The 22,450-nt window shown below is 45.3% G+C and overlaps 2 protein-coding genes across 5 annotated transcripts in view; one reads left to right on the top strand and one right to left on the bottom strand.

Annotated features, from left to right (window-relative positions):
* Positions 1–2,838, bottom strand: part of IFT140 (intraflagellar transport 140) — a 66,302-nt gene extending 63,464 nt beyond the window's left edge. The window contains exons 1-2 of the mRNA XM_054180536.1: positions 2,772–2,838; positions 1,255–1,414 (exon numbers count right to left, since the gene is read on the bottom strand). Coding sequence (XP_054036511.1) covers positions 1,255–1,401 — 147 coding nt within the window. The 5' untranslated portion in view covers positions 1,402–1,414; positions 2,772–2,838. The remainder of the gene's footprint in view (positions 1–1,254; positions 1,415–2,771) is intronic.
* Positions 2,839–6,836: 3,998 nt separating this feature from the next.
* Positions 6,837–22,450, top strand: part of CRAMP1 (cramped chromatin regulator homolog 1) — a 40,777-nt gene continuing 25,163 nt past the window's right edge. For 2 of the 4 annotated variants that reach the window (XM_054180533.1, XM_054180532.1), the window contains exons 1-6: positions 9,080–9,137; positions 9,619–9,968; positions 17,222–17,415; positions 17,902–18,055; positions 20,136–20,219; positions 22,003–22,051. In XM_054180533.1, coding sequence (XP_054036508.1) covers positions 9,094–9,137; positions 9,619–9,968; positions 17,222–17,415; positions 17,902–18,055; positions 20,136–20,219; positions 22,003–22,051 — 875 coding nt within the window. In that variant the 5' untranslated portion in view covers positions 9,080–9,093. Of the gene's footprint in view, positions 7,261–9,079; positions 9,138–9,618; positions 9,969–17,221; positions 17,416–17,901; positions 18,056–20,135; positions 20,220–22,002; positions 22,052–22,450 lie in introns of those variants that run through there. The other 2 variants (XM_054180535.1, XM_054180534.1) reach the window with 2 other exon arrangements.

Raw genomic sequence — 22,450 nt, 5'->3', positions numbered from 1 at the left:
ACAACAAAGCAGCGTCAAGTTACTGCCTCGTTCTGCTCTTCCAGGCTGCAGCACACAAGAGCAGCTCTTGCTGGCTATCAAAGCCTTTACTCCTGTAGAAAAGATAAGATGACTCCAAGCACATTTCAAGGCAAAAAAAAAACCCCAACAACAAAAACACCTTACAAACAAACCAACTCTTGCAAAAGACTAAGGGTCCTCATGGAGGACACAGAATAAGCTAATGCTCAAACAGCAGGGTAGACCTTCCTTTGAATCCAGAACAAGAGGACACAGTCTCAAGCTGTGCTAGGGGAGGTTTAGGCTGGATGTTAGGAAGAAATTCTTCCCAGCAAGAGAGATTGGCCATCGGAATGTGCTGCCCAGGGAGGTGGTGGAGTCCCCATCCCTGGATGTGTTTAGGAAGAGACTGGATGGGGTTCTTGGTGCCATGGTTTAGTTGATTCGATGGTGTTGGGTGATAGGTTGGACTCGATGATCTCAAAGGTCTTTTCCAACCTGGTTAATTCTATTCTGTTCTGTTCACTTTGCAAATCATTTACCCTCTCCATTCACTCATTCTTTCATTTCCAAGATTTGGATGACAATTTTTCATCCTACACTTTGAAAAGCAGATATTTCATAGGCTGCTTAGACTAACAGACTTCAACCTTGCCAGTATCCCTGCTGCTAGCTAGCTGTAGTATCATTTCCCTCAGCAGCACACTTTTTTGCCTGAAAATTATGCAAAGCCAAGTCCTACACAAGCCTCTTGTGTGAATTTCAGAGCATGCAAAGGAAATATCCATCCACAGCCAGAAACTCTGCTAGGAAACAACCCACTCAGATGGAACAAGCTGAGTCTGGCAAATCAGCTCAGTCTCAAGGCAGAGGAATGATTTTTTAATTTACATTTCTTAGTACATTTTATTCACTTAAGAGTTGGTTCTGGTTTTTTTTTTTTAAAGAGGAGTGGTGTCCATTTTATTTATAAGCAAAAAGCAAATCAGTAACCACCACAAAAAGGACTTAAAGGCTGTAAAAATTAAATTTCAATGGAAAGATGAATTTAAAGTTATGAAGACCTTTTCATAAAATGCATGTAATCAGTAGCTGATGAATCTGACATGTCCCAGCTGCCACAGGATGTGGACAGTAACTAAAACCCAGAGAGAGGGAACCTAAGGCTGCAAATATAGACATAAAAAAGGTGAAGTTTCAAGTCAGTAAAGTGGTATCAAGTTCATTTTGTTGGATTAATTGCTGATTGTTGACCTGTTCCAGGTAGATATCCACACAGCCCCCAGATGATGTGGTGATGGAACCAACTGCCAGGAGTGGATGAAGGGGGTGCCACGCTATACGGGAAGGGGAGGCAACCGACTCAGGAGGTTCTGTCCAATGATCCACGTACACAGCCATAGCAACTGCAAACCTGTGCAGGGAGAACAAACACTTCCAGCAGCTATGCTTAAATACATGGCACAGACACTATACAGAAAAGACAAGCACTATATATGTAAGAAGTTGTCCAAGGAACTGCAATGTGCCCTGCTGGCCAAGAAGGCAAATGGCCTCCTGGGGTGCATTCACAAGAGTGTGGCCAGCAGGTCACAGGAAGTTCTTCTCCCCCTCTACTCTGCCCTGTTGAGACCACATCTGGATTGTGTCCAGTTCTGGGCTCCCCAGCTGAAGAGAGATAGGGCTGTATTACAGTGTCCAACAGAGGCTACAATGATGATGAAGGGACTTGAACATCTGTCTGATGAGGAAAGGCTGAGAGACCTGGGGCTAATTAGTGTGGAAAAGAGAAGACAGAGAGAATCTTATTGATATTTATGAGTATCTGAAGGGTGGGGGGCAAGAAGAAGGGGTCAGGCTCTTTTCAGTAGTGCGATAGGACAATGGGCAATGGATACAGACTGGAATACAGGAAGTATTCTCCTCAACACGAGGAGAAACCTCATTATTGTGAGGGTGCTCAGGAAACAATTATTTTTCGTAATGATACTATAACGTCTTCGATAATAGCTCACAAAATGCTACTTTTATGCTCCATATGCCAACATCAGCATCTAAGAGAGGTTAAGTTTGTTATTGTGGAACTACTTCCAGCCACCAGCTTACCACAAAACCCATCACCAGGGTACTCATGGGTGAGTTTTCTGTAGGCATTGCTGTGATGGCTCCTTGACAAGCCCTGAAGCTCCCTATACAAAAACGTAGGGTTTGTGTTTTTTTGGTTCTCTGCCTATAAGAAATGCTTTTGAATTTTAAAATGTTTTAAAGGAAGAGCCTTTAGAATACAAATCTGAGCGATGCACGAAAAGATGGGTAACCACGAAACACACTTGAATTACTGAAATTAAGAGTAAATTAGTGAATTAAGAACAAATAGTAAAAATCCGGTTAAACCCTGAACCGGCATGGAGGGCAGTGGGTGAGAAACCCCTCCGGTGGGGCCCAGCCCGATTCGGGCAGCGCTGCCGGTGGGCCGAGACTCGCGTGGGGCCCGGCCGCTCCAGCACAAAGCGGGCTGCGGCTCCGGGCGCGGGAAGCGCGGTCCCGCCCGCTGCGTTCGCGCTCCCCGGGCGTACCGCCGGACCCACCCGAGCTCGGGGCAACCGCAGGCAGCGGCCTGGCCGCCCCGGAGCCTCGGGCTCACCGCGACCGACGCTTCTCTCAGGACAGGCCCAGATTGGCCGAGAAGAAGCCGGCCAAGCCGCTGAGGGCTCCCGGAACATTCGCTCGGGCCAACCCCAGCGGGGACAGTCCTCCCCGCCCGCTCTTACCTGCTGGCGGCCCCGGAGCGCGGCCCCAAGCCTGAAGGCCGCACTCGCTCCGCGATGCTTTGCGTTACCCCTGACAACCGGGAGAGCCCCTGGCGCGGAAACCCCCGAGTTGGAGCCGAAGAGTCACGGAAACTACCGAAGCTGTCGTCTGGCGCAGCGGAGAGGGACGGAAAGTGCCGAGCGCAACAGGAGCCGGCACGCTCCCCCGTGGTTCCCGCGTCCCGCCGGCAGCCCGGGGCCCTCTGCCTCTGCTCAAGTGACCATTTTCACAGCTTTCATATTTGCCTGGTTCAATGTTACACAACATTTTGCCCAACAACTACACTGCATATTCCTACTCATGCAGGCTTAACTGGAAATTATTCTCTGCCCTCTAATATCCAACAGGGAAGCCCTATTGTGAAGGATTCGTATCCCAGATGGGCAAACCAACAGGCCATCCTAGAACCCCAAGATCTTCCCTCCCAAACACTACACTCAAAAGGATGCCTAATAGTTCTGAGTGCCTGAAGTCCCAAGACAGGCATAGAACAGGCTCCAGCAGCACAGTCACAGAGGGTGCTTTTCACCCCTTCCTCCAAAGGGAGGGATGCTGAGGGAACTAAACCAAACCAAACCAAACCAACACAACCTTTTGTGATTAGGTGCTCCCTATTTAGTAAGCCATAAAGGATTAACCACAGAAGTCTGACCTTTGCTTTAAATCCTCTTACCTGAATGGGAACGATCTGCTTTAGTAACACAAAGATCATCCATTATCATTTGCCAGATTAAACTGCTTCAGAGTCTTTTAAGAACAAACAAGATATAAAATGAAGCAGCATCTAAGTTACCTAAAAGGAAAATACAGGACAAGAACCACTATACTGGTGGCTTTCACATCCAAGATATTTGGGGACCTATTTTCAGGTTATAATTAGTGTAATGATGCAAGTTTAGAAACACCTCCATATAAACCTCAAAGAATTAACTTGGTCCTTCTGCCAGACAGCTCTGCATTGCTTGCTCTAGTGGTAAAAAGCACCCCAATTTGTTACTGTTACCTTAAAATACACAGGATGTGCAGCAAATCCAAGTGAATGCTCCTCCCTCCTCTAGAAAACTGTGGCAACAAATGCTGAAAAGTTGTTTCTATTTTATATCTGTGCAGGTCTGCCAAAGCACATCAGGGACCCTCCCTACTATTAGAAAAGGCCCCATAAAAGTTCAAGTGTCTTTTGACATGTTAACCTACCCCCTGCCTCTCAGCTCTTGTCCAACTCCTTTTTTTTATTCAGTATTTCTTTCACAAACATTTACACACATGAGCAATTTCACACCTTAACAGTCCACTTCAGGCAATGGAGTTATCCAAGCATATAAAGTTATTTACATACAGAGAGAATGGAAACCTTCGACTCTGAGCTCCTTGCAAAGCTGAACATACCTTCACATCTCTCTGCAAAGCACCATGGAAATATATGGCACTGTAGAGACAGAGTGCATCATTTCCTGTCAGTATTATTAGATTTGGTTGTGGTCAAACCAAGTGGCAAAAATAAGCCAATGTGATTTTGTGCTGCAGTATAAACAAATTGCAAAGTATTTTCTCTAAAAAAACAAACAAACAAACAAAACAACTCCAACCTAATTAAGATGCAGATTTAAATCACAGAATTGTCAGGGTTGGAAGGGACCTCAAGGATCATCCAGTTCCAACCCCCCTGCCATGGGAATGGAGACTTCACACTAGACCAGGGTTGCTCATGGCCTCCTTCAACCTGGCCTTAATAACTTCCAGGGATGGGGCTTCTACCACCTCCGTGGGCAACCTGTTCCACTCTCTCACTACCCTCACAGTAAAGAGCCTTTTCCTAACATCCAATCTGAATCTACCCACTTTGTTTTGCTCCATTCCTTCTAGTCCTATCACTACCCACCATCCTAAAAAGTCACTCTCCAGCTTTCTTGTAGGCCCCCTTCAGATACTGGAAGGCCACAATAAGATCTCCTTAGAGCCTTCTCTCCTCCAGACTGAATAGCCCCAACTCTCTCAGTCTGTCCCCACGGGGGAGGTGCTCCAGCCCTTTAATCATCTTTGTGGCCCTTCTCTGGACATGCTCCAACACAGATGCAAATGTCTATAGTGAAGACCATTAAGCAATTTAATACCTTTTTTGTTTGTTTACAAATCCAATTTATATCAATACACTTAGTTACAGGCATGTTTTACAGCATATTTATAGACAATGACGAGCCCAAGGCACGTTCAAGTTCAGCTCGCCATTATAACTATTTGCAACACTCTCCCTGGGAGCCAAAATCTCCAGAATTTAGATGCCTTTATGAAGCTTAAATCAAGACATTTACTTCTAAGCTATAGAATTAACCAGGTTGGAAAAGACCTTCAAGATCGAGTCCAACCTATCACCCAAGACCATCTAATCAATTAAACCATGGCACCAAGCGCCCCATCCAGTCTCTTTTTAAACTCCTCCAGTGATGGGGACTCCACCACCTCCGTGGGCAGACCATTCCAATCTCTCTTTCTGTGAGGAGCTTCTTCCCAACATCCAGCCTAAACCTCCCCTAGCACAGCTTGAGACTATGTCCTGTTCTGTCACAGGTTGTCTGGGAGAAGAGACCAACCCCCACCTAGCTATGACCTCCTTTCAGGTTGCTTACAAATATTTTCCTCAGAAGAAAACTGAAGTATCCTTTCCTGCTATGACACAAAGTTTCAGACCGAGGATGAGCCAATGCTCTTGCCACAAGGACTTTGTTAAGGAAAACAATGAAGTCTCACACAGCACTAGTTGTTAAGCTTTTGGAAATTATTCTTCCTAGCAGTTAACACGAAGTCATCACATAAAAGCATCAGCCACCAGAAAACAGGCCGAAATACTACATTAGCAAATGAAATTCAATCGCCTTTAATTCAACACATCGCACAATAAAGCTTCTGAATCCTGGAAACGGCTTCTTTTAAAGAAGTCCCACACGAGTGCAACCTTTACGAGAAGTCTAGCAGTCGTAACGCCACCGGATCCTTCTCAAGAGATTTCACGTTGACCTTTGCAATCTTAATGAACAATACGAAACTATTAACCGCTTTAACTAATAAGAAGCGTGCTACCAAGCAAGCTGCCGGCACAGACAATACCTCAGCGGCACTCTGGGCTGGGGACCCAGCTTACAGTCTCCAGGAGCATGGAGATTGACCTCGTTCCCTGGCATTCCTCTCCTCCTTAAAAATTGCTAAAAACTCCGGGAATTTATCAAGAAGTGCTATATTCTTCAATCGAAGCGCAGGGACGTCCGGTATCAAAAGACGGCACGGTGAAGAGGAGCCTCCACACAGGACGCCCCAGCGCCGTCCCTGGTAGTTCCCAGGCCCGGCGCCGGAATGCCCCAGGAGCTCCCCTTCACGCTCTGCCGGGTCAGGCAGTAGGGAGCATCGAGCTCCGCACCGCGATCCAGAGCTCGCCTGCGAAGGCCTCTGGGGGAGCGGGTACGGTCACAGGAGAGCCTCACACTGCTTTTACCACCAGGCTAAGATCCGAGCACCAGAGACCGCAGGGAAGCCCGGCAGAGCAGTAAACCGAACGAAATGAAGCAGCCGCCGGCAAAGCTGCAACACCGCGCTCTGAGGAGGACCTTGAGCGGCATTGGCCTTCAGCAGCCCCAGCAACGCCACCCAACAGAACAGTTCCCCGCCGGCAGGAATAAACATAGCGCCATATGCAAATCACTGGCCTCGTAACCAATGGAAGCCTGGAACATGTCCAGGGGCCCAGCTGTAAAGCCCTCAATTGGATTTTCCTTTGACCAATCATCAGCCAGCTTTCAGAGTTCGTCTCGCCCCCTGACGAATCCCCGCCTCCGCCTCTTCCTCTGCGTCAACCTGCGTCACGCGTCCCGCGCCGCGCTTTGTTTGGCGTGCGTGGGGTCCCGGCCACGCCCCCCGCCTCGCTCCCACATGCCGCAAGCCAATGGGAGGCCTTGTTTGGGGTCCCAGGGTGGGGAGCGTCGGCGCGCTCAGCTGGGTCCGCGCGCCGCGTCCTGCCCCGCCTCCTCGTCCCGGCGCAGGGTGACGAGGAAGCGGAACCACCGCAGCTAGGACCCCATTGCGGCCCGCTCTGCGGCCGAGCGCGGTGGTGGGGCGACGGCGAATCGTGGCCGAGCCCGGGGTGTCAGGGAACCGCGGCTCCGGCCGGGGTCGTTGAGGCCCAACGGGGAGCCGGCGGTGCCAGGGCCGCGGTCGCGATTTCGGCGGAGTCCAGGAAAGAGAGGTCGCTTCCACGGCCGGGGAGCGGGGCTTTCGCCGCCAGCAAAGCTGGGAGGGCCGCTGAGGTCCGTAGTGGTCGTAGGACGTGTCGGCCTCCGCCCGAGCTGGCGGGCGTGGGGCGCAGTCTGGGGACGCCTGGGGCTGCGGGTACCGGAGGACCCGAGGCAGCCGCCGGCGGGAGAGCTGGAGCGCGGAAGCTGCACGGCGGCATTGATGCGGCAGGTGAGACTCGGGGCGGGGAACGAGCCTCCGCGGGGCCAGAAGTGGCTGCTGTGGAGGGGGCAGTGGCAGCACCTTGGGCCCCCGCAGGGCGTGTGTATCCCTGAGGGGACCGGCCGGGTTCCGACGCTCTCCCGCTCGTGGTGGGTGTGCGGCGGCGCGGTGCACAGCAGGGAAAGCATCTTTGATCGGAGCCGGGCTTTTGTAGGGGCCAGAATGAAAGGACGGCGACCGAGCATGAAGGGGCCAAAGTAACAAGGCTGATATTTTCCCTTTAGAAGAAAAAGGAAAAACAAGGGCAGTGGGAAAACGAAAGGAGAAAGCAGCCGAAATGTGTGGACTGGGTGCAGGGCACTACTGGAGGGTTTAGGCAGGACGCTGCAAGGAGCCAGCTCACGTGAAGTGGGGCACGTACTGGGATTTACTACCTTAGTCTAGTAAGTAAGTGTCCCCAAGACGAATTTCTGTAGTATTCCCTTACTAATTATTGGGGGATGCCAGTGGATGTAGTGTTTAATTTGAGGTAATTAAACTTGAAATCAAGGAGATGTCAGCCTTATCTGACGGTTTTGAGCAAACTGTCAAGAGTTGGAAGATTTCTCTTCTCCAAACAACCCAAAAGACTGCAGATTTTGTTGTGTGGAGAACACGTTTGTGATTGTAATTAGGGACCTGTCAGATAAGTACTTAAACCAAGTTTTCATATGAGTTTAGATCCATAGTTCCAAGCAGTTAAATGGCACATTTGCAATGAATGGAACATCAGCTAACAGAATTGTGAATTGGTAGATTCAGTGCTTTAGCTGAGAATCACTAGAGGGGAAAATACCATTTTAATAGTAGGAATAGAGTGCTCAAAGTGTAGTATCACAAATTTGGATGCCATATAGTGCTGATGCACCTTGTTTGTTTTAACCAGCCTAGTCTACAGTATTAACATTTTTTATTTGTGACATTCAGAGTTTCTTGTTGATTTCCATCTTTTCCTTTAATTGAAGTTGGACTGTGGCTCTTGCTCTAGTGCTAAGGCAGCTGCATTGCAACTGCTGCTTCTTTCTGTTTTGCTGAAAGTGGTTTCTTTCTTGGAAGTTGACTTCTTTTAGATATGGTGTCAGTAATGTTTTCACTCTGTAAGGAAAAAAAATCACAGTTGTTGGCTTGTAGCAGGTAATATGATTCAATACTTTGGGCTTTTGTGTGTCTGGCCTTTTGTTCCAAGTATTTTAAAAGAAACCTTTAGAATTGAGAGGGTTTATGGAGTTAGATACAGAATAAACAGTCACCCCAGTGGCCCAGTGTCACATTTGGAATTAAAAGTGCTAAGTGGTGCTGCTCAGGAAGACCAGGAATGGGCCTCTGGCAAATGAGGGTTAAAACTTTTGTCTGGCCAAGAGGTCGCAGCATCACTGTGAGTTTCAGGGTCCGTAGCGAGGTAAGGGAAGAAAAGCTGCAGCAGATGCCTGCAGAGTTTGTTGTCCTTCAAACTGAAAGGAAAAATAACGAAGAGGATCACGTTAACTTAAAAGAACCCCGCTGGAAGCTGTTGACGGGGCCAGCCAGGAGCCGGCGGCTGCAGGGCCCAGGCCGTCCCCGGGCGCGGGCCGGTCCGCAGAGGCCGGCGAGTGACAGCGCTGGGCCCGCGGCGCGATGCTCCTGGCCGGGGAGGCAGCCGGGCCCGGGGCTGCCCTGCGGGGAGCAGCGGAGAGGTGCCGGGGCTTTGGCGGGCGTGGGGGCGGAGGGGGAGCTGGAAATCTCGGTAGCCTCGGCCAGTCCCAGCCCCAGAGACACACACACACACACAGAGGAGGAGAAGCCGCCGCTGCCGCAGTTAGGAACATGAATCCCCCCCCCGCGGCAGGTCGGATCACCTCGGCTCCATGGTGAGGAGGAAGAAGACCCCCCCTGGGCCCCGGGAACCGCGGAATGGGTAGGATGGGGGGCGAGGAGCTGGCCCGGCCCGGCCGCGCTGCCCTGCTCCGCTCCGCCGGGCTTGGCGGCTGCCTTTCCTCTCAGCGGCTGTTGAGCGCTTCCACACGCCCGAGTTTGGCTGGGCGATTTCTCCGCCAAAGGCGCCCCGAACCCCTTTGGGAGGGTGCCGGAGGGTTGTCGGGGGAGCCTGGCTGCCTTTTGGGCCGGTTTGGGGGGGTTCCGGCGGGGCTTTTCCCCTCCCGCCTTCGGCACAGGTTGTTGGGTCGGGACAGCAAACGAAAGGGGATTTAGTAACAAACAACGGCGGCCATGTTGAGAGGAATTTCTGCAGCTAAACTTCTCCCTTCTCAGCCCAGGGATTTCTCTCCTTCTCTGGGGGGCTCCCTGGCCTGACTCTGTGCCCCTCTCTTTTCTCTCTCTCCTCCTCAACAGGATGACAGTGAAACTGGGAGAGAGCAGCGGGGAGGAAGGGGTGAAAAAGCTGGGCAAGAGAGCAGGAGGAGATGAGGAGTCCCTGGAAGAAGAAGGGGCAGGAGGAGGAGGAGAGGCAGCTCCAGGCAGCAGCAACACAAAGAAAGAAGAGAAGATTATTAACAACAACACTAACAGCAGCCCCCCACCAAACCCCAGCTTATCACAGGCCCCGGCCTCCCTTCAGCCCTCCCACAGCCAGGACCAGCATCATTTTCTCAGGTCCAGCGTCAGACCTCAGAGCAAGAGGCTGAAGAAGGATTCCCAGGCATCCTCTTCAGTTGGCAGCAGCACTGCTGCAAAAGGCAAAGGTACTGTATTTTGGCACCCTTAAAACATGCAGGCAAGGGAGGGGTGTGTGTGGGGAGTCACCTGTGGGTTTGGGGGTTGTCATTCTCCTCCTGTAGGTGCCATCTTTTGTTTGCTTTGGGGGAAGGTGTTCTGGGGCTTGTTTCTCACAGTAGCTGAAATTGTCTTTGTGTCCCAAGGCTTCAGCTTCTTTGCTGCCTGCTATCCTCTTTCCACTTGCAGAAATGGGGGGTTTGGATGTGTGTGTGGAGGAGGGAAAAATCTCTATTATTGAACCAAGCCTTTGATTCCTGCATTTCATTTCTCTTGAGTTTTAGGAAATTCCTGTGTTTTGATTAGGAAATCAGACTGTAGCTATCTGTGTAATCAGGTGGCTGCACTCTCAGCTCTCTTCTTGGGTTGTAACAAAATACTCACTGGGTGCTGTTTAAAAAAGGGAGGAAAACACCCCAAAAGACATTGTTGATTTGCCCCAGTATTTCTACAACCATTTTGCCCACAGAACTCTTGTGGAAACAGCTATGAAATACACACTGACACACTTGGGTTTGAGCTTTTATGAGTCCTGCATTACTGTTTCAGAGCAGTTTGGGCCTTTCCATGTAATTTGAGTTTTTAAGGTGGTTTTGCATACATCTAAATATCTGTATGTGTGTACATACATCCACATGGAATCTGATATATTTCAAAGCTCTTTCTCAGATATTTTGTCAGAAGACACCAAGGATTTTGAATGCCCTGGTGCTATTGTGTGCGCTTAGCAGCTACTGGATGACGCCTGGCCCTGGAGTTGAGCTGCGCTTGAGACTAATTTTGGATACCTTGTGCATAAGCACTCAAAGTGCTATTTTCTGTTAACTTTTGGGGGAAAAAAAAAAGCCAACAACCCAACACTAGGAGATTTCTTCAGCATTTGAAATAGCAAAGTTTACTTGCCTGCTGAAATGAAACAAAACTCCACGTAGTGTCAATGTGCCTTGGAGTTCACCTCGCTTTTTGGTCCGCTGCAGTGGTGTGCACATGGTGGACATGGGGTAGACATTTTGAGTTATGGTGATTTTGTGTTACAGTATTAAAACAGTACAAAATGTGGCATTTTAGGTTTTGCCACACCACGAGAATTACTGAACTCAGTTGCTTGATAGTTTATATAATGGGCTGAAGAATTTTTTGATGCCTTAGTCAATCCTCTTTACTCTCTTAACTTTTTAAGTTAAAAACTCACATATGTGATGTCAGAGGGTAGGACAGAAAGGGCTGCATAATTTTATTTTTTTCTCCCAGTTGTTCCAAGCCAAATAAAAACCCAGATGGAATATCCAGGAGTGTTTAGCTACAGATAATTATTTCAAGGTTTGTCAGTAGTACTAAGTGCGAGGAGGTGCTTCTTTGGAATGCGTGTTGTGCACGATGGACCATTCAAATACATGCATGTGAAATGATTCCATTGCTCTGGAAGTGTTTACATGCGTGAATAAAGTACACACAGCTTTGTGCACGTACATTCTCGTGTTTGAAAGTTTACATGAACGTCCATGTCCAATTTTAGAGCAGCCAGGATGGTTTATTGACAGCTGAAAAGGAAGCTTGGTTTGTTTTTCAGTTCAGGTTCCAAAACAGCCGACATAAAACTGTGTGTGCAGGATGGAAAATGTTATTTCAGTAATCAGCTTGTAATCACCGTGCCTGACTTTGCTGTCAGGTTTGGGGGGACTTCTTAAATCCCTAAGGGTGACAGGCAGTGGTGGAATTCTGGTTATGCTTCCACGTTTTGAATTTTAGGAGGAACCACAGCTCTGCCTGGCCAGTTTGGATGTGAATAGATTAAAGTCAGTGTCTGATACAGTTGATATTGTAGCTGTTGGATCTTGGAGAGCAGAGCCACGGAGTGGGATGCTTTCTAATTGAAGTTCTTTACATTCAGGGAAGGACTGAGAGGTTTTCTAGGCTTGTCTCCATTTTCCCTAATGGAATGTCTTGTGATCAGAATTTATAGGGCTTCACATTCGGAGCAAAGCGTCTCCCAGAGCTAGTCTCCAATAGGGAACTAACCGAAGGGTGAAGCTTACTAATAAAGATTGAGGATAAATCATTCCACTTGCTCTTCCACCAACTTTCTCCTCTCCCTGTAAGTACAAAAATGTGTGTGCCTTAGATCAGCTCTGACAGCTGGAAGAGTTTCCATTTTGCGTGGCACAGGCGAGGTGATGGCTGCAAAGGTAATTTTCATGTTGGCCATCAGGAAGGATTGGCAAGGCCACCCTTACACCTGGCCCAGTGAAACCAGAAAGCTGGTTGTTGTTACAGCTTCACAGTAACATCATGCAACACTTCAAATTATACTAAAGTGACTTTAGTATCCGTGTTCTGAAGTGAACACTCCTTCACAGGCTGTTATTAAGGAGTGTAGTCAATAAACTTAATTTCTTTCAAATTGTAATTGCACAGCAGGCATTGGCTTGTCCTAATCCTACCTTAAAAAGAGCTTTGGATATACTATTTTTTTTTTTTCTGTTACAGATCCCTCTTTACTTTTGGCATTTGTGCTTTTAGGGTGTTTGATTGTAGTAGACACATTATTGATGAAGTAAATTTTACTGTAAACAGGAGAAAGAGTTTCCCCACTCAGCAGCTGCTTACCTTACTGTGGTTCAGGGAAGATTGTTAAAGATAATAGTTCTCAAATTCTGCCTGGTGGAATGTATAAACATATTGATGGGTTTTGGTTTAGTTTCATGTAATCTTTAAATGACTCTCTGGATTCTGCTTCTGAGTGGATTCTGGTCCTGAGTTGCATGTTTGAGTTGATAGCAGACCTGACAAAATAGTCTGAAACGTGCTTCACTCCAAACAGCCAAGCTGTTTGGATTGCTGGAAGTTTATCAAATTTCCTGCAGAAATACCTAATTTATGCTTTTTTTTCCCCCTAGTATGATTATTGTTTTCTCTTCAAATGTTGGTAATATTTTTATTACATTTTCATGTTCATAATGTATACCTCAACAGATGCATGCTTTTTGAAGTGTGAATGCTTGGGAGTAAGTCTTTAAAGTACCTTGCATGAAGTGAGAGGAGGAACTCGAAGGAATTGTGAGGTAGAAGTGGTTTCTTACGAGAATTCAGAAGCTGAGTGGCTCATTGAGGGAGAGGAAGCAGAGCACAGTATATTATTGCTGAAAAAGAGAGATTTGGGGAGCGTTTACTTCTCAAGCACAAATGCACCACAGGTTTGCTGAGCACAAGTTTTGAGGTGTCTTTTGGGCCTTTCCCTGTGAACCAGGAGTGATTAGGTGTAGGTATATTGTGGCCACACCGTGGAACACCTTGCCATTGTGTGCTGTAGATTGAGTTTGAGCTAGAGTATGCCCATTTTCTGAATGCAGAATGAAGTCAGGAGGATATAGTAGCAAAGTCTAATGGTGAGCTGAAGCTTGAAGATGTCTTTCATGCCGTTGTCCAGATTTTTTTACAAGTTGTGTAAAACGACCCTAACTAGTATTTGAATTTGTTTAGCAGTAATGAGCAGTTCATCCTTGACAGTAAGCTGTTCAGCTGAAAGCATTGATTGAATTAAAATATTCCATCTTTTGGCATTGTTTGAAACTTGCTGTAAAGCAATCCACTTTGAGCCCACCAAAGTTGCATGTCTGACAGTATGTGGAATAAATTAACTACTGTCTTCTCCTGTGGAGAGGAGATATATATATGTAGTTAAAATGGATTTTTTTGTTGGTATCTTCCCAAATTTATGTGCTGCAGAATGTATTGTAGCCTTCATTGACATTTCAGTTCTCCAGCATTAATACTGCAAGGCATCAGTGACTGTTTAAAAAAGCTCCTGGAACAGTCCCTTGTTCTATTAATCTCCTTAATTCTCTCCATCTTGTTTACACTTGGTGCTGCTTCTATCCTATCCTGAAATGCTTTCATTTGTTCTTTGCCTTCCCATTGACTTCAGTTCTTCCTCCTTTCTTTGAAAGTGGCTCAGGACCAGAACTTGGCAGTATCTCATCCTGCACCATGAGAGGACAATTTTTGCAAGTGTTTGTATTTTGAATTAAAGACAGCTTTCTCTACTGACCAATGTAGTTTGAGGTGATGTTATGCCAGTCACAGATAAATGAAGCTCTAAATAACAGGGTGTATAGGTGGGGAGGGAGCACTGAAAAAAAGGCATGAATCAGTATCTCTGAAACACCCGTGCTCTGGTCTGTGGTTTTGTTGGGAGTTACAGTTCAAATTCCAAGTACAGAAACTTGGTGCCTCTGCAAACTGTGGGTTGAAAGCTGAGTGAAAGCACTGAGAACTTTAAAGTCCAAGCCTGGGGCTTTGTTCCTTGTCTGCAGGTGCTGGTGCTCATGCTCTGCCACATCCTGGACTGGAGGGAAGAAGCTGTCATAGCTTTGATTGTGTGGATGGGTGATGAGTGGGGATGACCATCTTGTCTTTCTCTCATCTGCAGTGTTCTCTTTTTATAGATAACTTTACTTGCCATTAATCATCATCATGTCCTGTTGAAGATTAAGTGTATAGGAAGGCACAAAAGAGCAATTATGAGCTATGATTCCTTTGTAGAAGTTTAATCTGGAGTCTTTGGTATGTCCTTGACAGAATTGCCCTGTTTGTTCCACCTTTTACCTACAACCAAAAGGAAATCTACTGAACTTTGTAATCTGAATAGAATTTGGAGTTCTCACTGACACTTCTGCTTCTTACAGTTTTCAGCAATGAAAACATCAACATGTGCCAAGTGTACTGTACAAGCTTTAGAAAATCCATGATAACATCTGAACTATAGGCATCTAACTTTAGGTTTTTACCTATTGGAGTATGTGCAGCGTGATCTACAAAACCTCCACCCTCACTGAAAAGCCAAACAAACAATTAACCCCCCACATCTGTGTTTCCTTTAAATGATTCCTCAGGAATATCAAGGCCTGTGGTCAGAAGAGTAACTTTGGAATAGTCTTATAGCACCCTTTTCATAAAGGGTGACTTCTGCTTTGGGATCTGTTTGCAACAGGAAGCTGTAGATTGAGGTTGAGGCCTGATGTGTTTTGACTTCAGATCACTGTTTCTTCACCATTCAAACTGCGATATTCCATTCTCATATTTGCAGAAGAAAGCAGCAGTGCTGCGTCTTAAAACTGTTGGTTTTCTTCTCGAGATATCTATTAAAGTGTTCAGGTTTGTCATGTAGTTTCCTTTTTTTTTAAAGAGCATTCACCTTGATAGTATCAGGATAAAATTGCCTAACTCAGTTATTGTACTGGTGGCTGATGAAGGCTTCAGGAAACACCAAGGTTGTTGGAGTTGTCTTTCTGTGCATTTTGTTCCAGATGTCCAATTCTTTTTCATGTTTTGCCTAACATACTTCCCTGTGGTGACAAGATTTTTTTTTTTTTCTCCAAAGTGATTGAATAGTCAGAAAGAAAAGAAACACAAACCTTAAAATGGTCACAATATTGTATTTTATATGAAGTAAATATTTATTGTATGCAAGGGAGGGGGGAGGGGGAGTACTTTCACCCATTTTATTCTCTTCCAGGTTTATTTGAACAAACAGCTGTTTGTTATGTGAACAAACAGCTGGCCTAGGATTTGAAGAAACATGGGTTTGTCATCCAAAGGAATTACTTTGAAATTTGAACTGGGTCTCAAATCTCTGAAGCACAGTCAGTAACCCTCTAACAGTTTGAGTCTTCTCATATTCTTGATTTCAAACAGTATTTTCTACCTGGGATATCCCAGTTCTTGAAGGAGATACATATATAGGTACTATATATATATAAAAACCACTGACAGTAAAACTGCCTCATGGAATTGAGTTTCTAAAGATAACTGAACTTTTGAAGCCTAAATATGAAAGAGAGATCTGTGTATAAAAGTTTGGGAAACAAGTGTGGACTGCTGCATTGTACAAGCTGGATCTACAAGCAAAGGAACTAAAGCAAGCCAGTTTATCATGAGGTGAAGCACTGAACATGACACCTATCATCCAATAACTGGGAAAATGAAAACAGTACTAGGTGTTCTTTACAATGAGCAATGTGTGCTTGGTGTTGGAGGCTTGTGTACCTGCATTGGTAAGGACAGGCAGATCTTGAGCAAAACTGAGATGGGCTGTTCTGCAAATGCAGCTTACTGAGCATGGTTACATTTTCATAGGAAAAAATGAGGGTGCTTTTTGGGAGGTCTCTATGTTTGTACACAAGTTCTAGTGATCTCTTACAGTGTCACACCAAGCATTATGTTCAGTTTGATTGCTGCTGCGATTAAATCACAGGTTTAAGGTTAGTTGAGAGTGGTTTTGCTGATGAAAACGTCCTTGGAAGGCTATGGCTTTTGGAGGTGCTTTTTTGAAGAGGCTTGTTCTTCTGAAAATGGGATAGAAACTTAACTGTGTTGTATGTAGCTCTCGCCTTCCTGCAGCTTCCCCATCCCATTTTCTTCCCTGTCCCCTACTTGCATAAACAACAAATTCTCACTGTGTTCCATCAGGCTCTGATTTCATTTTGTATTTCTGAGCTTGGTGTTTTGATTCTGGTGCATGTTCTTTGGGATGCTGATAGCTGACAAAGGTACAATCAAGATCACATTTCTGTGCCTTTTTCCAAAAGCCATACCAGGATTTGGAGAGGGAGAAGGCACTGGGACTTGCCATTCTTGGGATACCTTGGATTATCCCAGCTGAGTTATACCTTGAATTATCATACCACAATCAGCCTTTCACGGATGCTCCGTTGTCGTGATGAACGGAAGCAGACATCTTTCAACCCTTTTGTTACCACGGTTATGGCAGAGGCAGTAGGACAGAGACCAAAGCCAAGGACATGACATTATGTTTATGTTCTCATGGTCATTAGTTTGCTTTATTGCTCACATTATCCTTCAGCATTGCTCAGAAGTTCCCCTCAGGTGCAAAGGGGCAGCTGCAGAGCGCATCAGTGTACAAGCATCAGAGAGTGCATTGTCTTTTAGAGGCTGCTTCGGTGTATTCCTGCTATCTGTCGTATCTCTCAAAGTACAAAACTAAGCCATTGAAACCTTCCCCTTGTCTTTTGCTCTTCAAGATTTTATTTCTTTAAAACAAACCTTGTTATTTGCCCTTTGTATTCCAGGTAAAATATCTTGAAAAAATCTGATAGAGATGGGAGTGGTGAAGGAGGAAAATCTGAGTTCTTCCCTTATCCCTATCCATAAATCCTCTTTGATGGTTTAATGTTCGCTCTGGTCGTGTTTGGGTTTTTTGCAGCAGCAGATAATGGAGGGACTACAACTGGTGGCACATCAGGAATTCCTCCCAGTAATCCTACAGGGAATTCCAAGTCAGCAGCAAGGAACCTGGGCTCTGCAGCTGGAGAGAAGGAAGAAGGAAAGAAGGTCAGACGGCAGTGGGAATCGTGGAGCACGGAGGATAAAAATACTTTCTTCGAGGGACTGTATGAGGTACATGAAGGGGAAAGCAGCAAGCGTAGATGGCTGCACAAATGTTGTACTCCTAATAACTGGAACATGAAATTTACTATAAATAAAAGTGAAGGTGTTACATATTCTAGGCTTTTCATTTATTCTAGTCAGGAATGGAGGAAGGGAAGAATGCAGAGGAAGGTAAAGAAAGCCAAGTGCGAAAGTCAGGACTTTGAGTTCTGCTGTTCAGCACATTTGAGGGTGGAGTTTTGTTTTTCAGTTTTTATTTTGAAAGACTTCAAGAAATGGGAACATAATTTATTTGGCATCTATAATGCATGTCATGTAAAATGAAGGAAGCCAGTTCCATTCTCTTGTTGTTGAGTTCTGATACTCAAGAATCTTGTTTGTGAGTGCTGGAATCTAATTTCCCTCAGAGAACCCCAAAGGCCCTGATGCTGTTTGGGTTGTCTTACCACGAGATAAAATTTGGGTTTATTGGGATTTGTTTTATGTATTCTTCAGCATGGGAAGGACTTTGAAGCTATCCAGAACAACATTGCCCTGAAATACAAGAAGAAAGGCAAACCAGCAAGCATGGTGAAGAACAAGGAACAGGTTCGCCATTTCTACTACCGCACCTGGCACAAGATCTCAAAGTACATTGACTTTGATAACGGTTAGTATGCGGCAGCTGGTGTCTGTGTGCCACCACGCAGGGGAGGTAGGCATGGTGGAGATGAAAAACACAGACTGAATAAGATGTCTGTGAGCCTGTCCTGCTTTCATTAGCATGGCTGAACTGAGGTGTTTTGAGGAATGCTGCTCAGAAGCTGATGCTTTTATCACTGCTGTTGTGTGAGGTCACCGCGCCATCAAAATGCTGATCCCGCCGTTAGTGCTGGGGAGAAGCCAGATCCAAGGGCACGTTTTTCTGTTCTCAGAAACATGCTTGGGAAGCCTTTCATTAGTCAGGCATGCCTTGTTTGATCAAATTGACTCCAACACTGCTTTGCACTTCTTGTGGGAAGGTAGAAATGAATAAATAGTCCAATACAAGTATAAGTGGTGAAAGACTTGCTCACGCTTTAAATAAGCCTGAAATTGTATCACCCGTTCAGAAACATTGGATTCCCAGTGCCATATCTCCCCCTCTTACCCTTTCCTTCCCCAGGTGGTTGGAGGAAATGGACATTGAGAAGTCACATGAACTGCTAGTGATATTTTGTACCAATAGAATAGAACAGAATTAACCAGATTGGAAGAGACCTTTGAGATCATTGAGTCCAACCTATCATCCAGCACTATCTAATCAACTAAACCATGGCACCAAGCACCTCATCCAGTCTCTTCCTAAACACCTCCAGTGATGGTGACTCCACCACCTCCCTGGGCAGCCCATTCCAATGGCCAATCACTCTTTCTATGAAGAACTTCCTAACACCCAGCCTAAACCTTCCCTGGCACAGCTTGAGGCTGTGTCCTCTTGTTCTGGTGCTGCTTGCCTGGGAGAAGAGACCAACCCCCACCTGGCTACAACCTCCCTTCAGGTAGTTGTAGAGAGCAATAGATGATCAGTAATAACTGATTTTTTGTCAAATGCATGCTGTTCTGAAACAAGCAGTGAGAGTTTAAGTCAGTTTGCAGGTAGCCTGAACCAAAGAGGGGGTTAACTCTATTTGAGAGAGCAGATTTTGCTAAGACACAGTTCTTCTGACTCTTTATAAGTTACGAAGAATGTCAGTTCTCCTGTTAGCTTTGTCAATGAAGTAAAGGCCTCCAGGGCTTCTCTGTCCTGCTGCTGCCAGATTCGAAATTGCACAAATCGTGGCAGTTTCACAGGGGTTGAACTTTTTGGTCTTGAAACAACTCTAACATTGGTAAAATTTGGATTATAAATTCATCTGTCCAGTTTGTGGCCAGAGCCTTTCAAGTTAACAAGAACTCATGAATGAGAAATGGATATGGCTGAAAAAAAGCTGAAGGAATGCAAAGGTAGTGTGTGATCCAGAACGAGAGCAGTCGTTTGATTAACTTCAGTATTGGTGGAAATAGATGTGCCTGCATTTGGAGATTAAGTCAGTCAAGGACATGTGAATTCTTGATGAACAGACAAATATTTTCAGCTGAGTAGCTGCACTATCTTTCCTTGCTGTCACAGGTATTTAGGTCTGTTAGCCATAACATCCACATCATGTATGATGATGTGAAGAGTTTAAACACCCAAACTTGTAAAATGTGTGCAATTCTTCAAGTAAAAACTCAGAATCTAGGGTTTGCACTAAAGCTCTGTGGTGCATTGGTGGGCACAGAAGACACACTCTTATCTTCTGAGAAATTCTGACCTGCTTCTTGGCTTTCATATGAGAAAGAGTTGGATATGCATTTTCTTGGGGACATTTGGAGATTTCCTTCCGTGATTGTGAGGACCTAAGTGCTAGTAGATTTAGCTGTGTTTCAAATGAGCTTTATTTTGCATATTGAACTGTTGCATGTTGGTTTAAACTCTGTGGGAAGCTGCTTTCTTTTCTCTCTGATCTAAAAAGTGTTGTCTTTCTCAGGTGTTTTAAGTAACCAAAAGGAAATTGGTGAGCCTGTCTCATTCACCACGGTGGTTCTTGAAACAGAACTTACTCTTACCCTCACTGTTTTTCATTGAAAACACAAATCATGTTCTTTTCAGGGTTGTTTTATGTGCAGTGTAGCTGTGTATGAGTATCTGCAGTCTGCATCTCACTTACACCTTTTCTGCTTTACAGTTTTTTCTCAAGGGCTGAAAAAATCCTCCCTGGAGCTCTATGGCTTAATCTGCTACGGGGAACTAAGGAAAAAGATTGGGGGATGTGAGTACCAATGCCTTCAAATTACTTTTATATGGTAGAATCAGAAGTGGTTCATTCCTTGAAGCTGGCAGTGTCTAGTACAGTTTCACTTCTTGAGTTATTCAGAGTTTGTGTTCATTGCTTTTTCTCTTGCAGACCTCTGTTGTATCATTTTCTCATTGAATGTATTTTTACATTTAAAGCCCTCCTTAGTTTGCTGCATGAGTCCCCTTTTTGGTTGGCAGATTTCTTCAGCTTTTGCCATCTGTGGAATGCAGTGCACATAATATCCACAGATGACAGGTTAATGGACATGCAGCCTACATTATCTGTTTGCTTCATTATTCCTGAAAACTAAGCATTCACTGTGTAAATGGTATCTGCACTCACTGCTGCCTATGCAATCACAATCTGGGATGGTGCCTTTCTCTTAAGTTATTTACTAAACCTTTACATATTGAACCTTGAAGATGAAAAAGTATTGCAAATCATAATCAGAAATGCCAACTTTACTTACTGACTTACCAGGACACTTCTGGCCATGTCAGTCCTGGAGGCTGGTTTCTCCCAGAAGAATGAGTGTAGACAGATGAATCTATGCCATACCAGTGCTCCCCCATTTTCTGCAAGTCAGTAAGTTATGTCAGCAAGATAACCTGAGCTTAGGCTTAGTACCATGTTCATCAAGTCATAGGCTGGTTCAGCACGGACATCTACAACTAGAACAGCTTGCTCAGAGCCCTGAGCAACCTGAGCTGGAATGATTCCAGGGATGGGACACTGACTTTTTGTCTGTCTGTTCAAAGATCTCCACTGTGTTAATTCATTTTGGAGAAGCAATTTTGAACTGTTTCATGACAAAGAAGGTGCAGAGGCAAGACAGATTGCATTGTCAGTAGAATTTAGTATTAGTGTTTCTTTCCTGTATCCACATCATGTCTTAAAAGCATCAACAGACCCTCCTTGCTATGCCTGAGAACAAGGTTTCACACAGTCACCATGGCAATGCATGCAAGCTCCGTGCTTCTGTCTTTTTATAACTTTGGTTCTTGGTTGTGTGTTTTACCTGCTGTCTCTTTCAAAATTCTGGTCTCCAAGACCAGAGTTTAAGCAGCCAACCTCTCCACACCCAGTTTGAGAGGTCAGCTGTGCAGCTCCATTTGTTTTTTTGCCCCTAATCTTGTGCTGTTCACCAAGTGCTGTCTTCCCAGAGGTTGAGATGACTTACTGGGAGCTAATGAGACAGGAAAACATGTCAGGAATATAACCAGCATTGCCAGAGGAGGTTAATTGCTCATTAAATAGATCTGGGCCTAGCTGTCATAGGGAATATTAAGCAAGTTAGCATGTTGTCCCTGATAAAAATGTGCTGTATAATGCTCAGAAGCAAAGTGTGGGTTACATATGCATTGTAGGGCTTTAGTTACTTTTGGGTATTGCATTCAGCACAGCTCTTTCATTGTGCTGTGCTGCCTTAGCAACAGAGGTTGAGCAGGAAGATGAGGAAGCTTTTTTGATACTGCAGTGTCAGATTAATGCCCAGCAATCCAAGATGACTGTAGCACCTAAACTGGGGTCATTTAATCCATGAGCAAAATGTAATTTTCACAGCAGGGATTGTGTAAATCTTGCACATTATGAAAGCAGAAGCTTTCTAGAAAGGCTGTGTTATAGCTCACTTAGGAACATTAATCTTATGTGAGAATCAAGTGGAATAGCTTTGAAAACTGAGCAGGACACACAAAAAAGGTCATGACTCTATTGCTTTAAATGCTAATTCCCTGTTGTCCCATTCCATGTAAAGGTATGGATGACAAGAATGCAGCTAAACTCAACGAGCTCATTCAAGCTGGGTAAGTAACAACTTCTTCCTGAAGAAGTTCCTTACTCTTTTACCTTACATAAAATGGATACTACTTGTGCCTTCCTATTTTTCACAAACTGGGTTTCCACATGAGTTCCTTACAGTTTATGAACCTTTGATCTCCTGGGAGATACACTTTGTATGATGTGCTGTTGAGTTGCAGGTCTTGAATGTGCTGATTTGTGACATCACTTGTTCCTCCTTCTGTCAGCTGCAAAGGTTGAAATGAGAAATTGCCTTTTACTTAGGATTTTGTACAATTAAGGAAAATCTTAGCAGTATGTTTATTTTCATCCAAGGGAATTGTTCTTAAAGCAGATTGCTTCTTTAAATTGGCATTGCCACTTAAAATGGGCCTGGGATAAAGTGTTTTTCCATACTGTTCTAA

This window comes from Dryobates pubescens, chromosome 4 (assembly GCF_014839835.1).
Source record: "Dryobates pubescens isolate bDryPub1 chromosome 4, bDryPub1.pri, whole genome shotgun sequence".
NCBI lineage: Eukaryota > Metazoa > Chordata > Aves > Piciformes > Picidae > Dryobates > Dryobates pubescens.
Note: the sequence above shows the minus strand (reverse complement) of the source record. Positions and strands in the feature narration are given on the sequence as shown.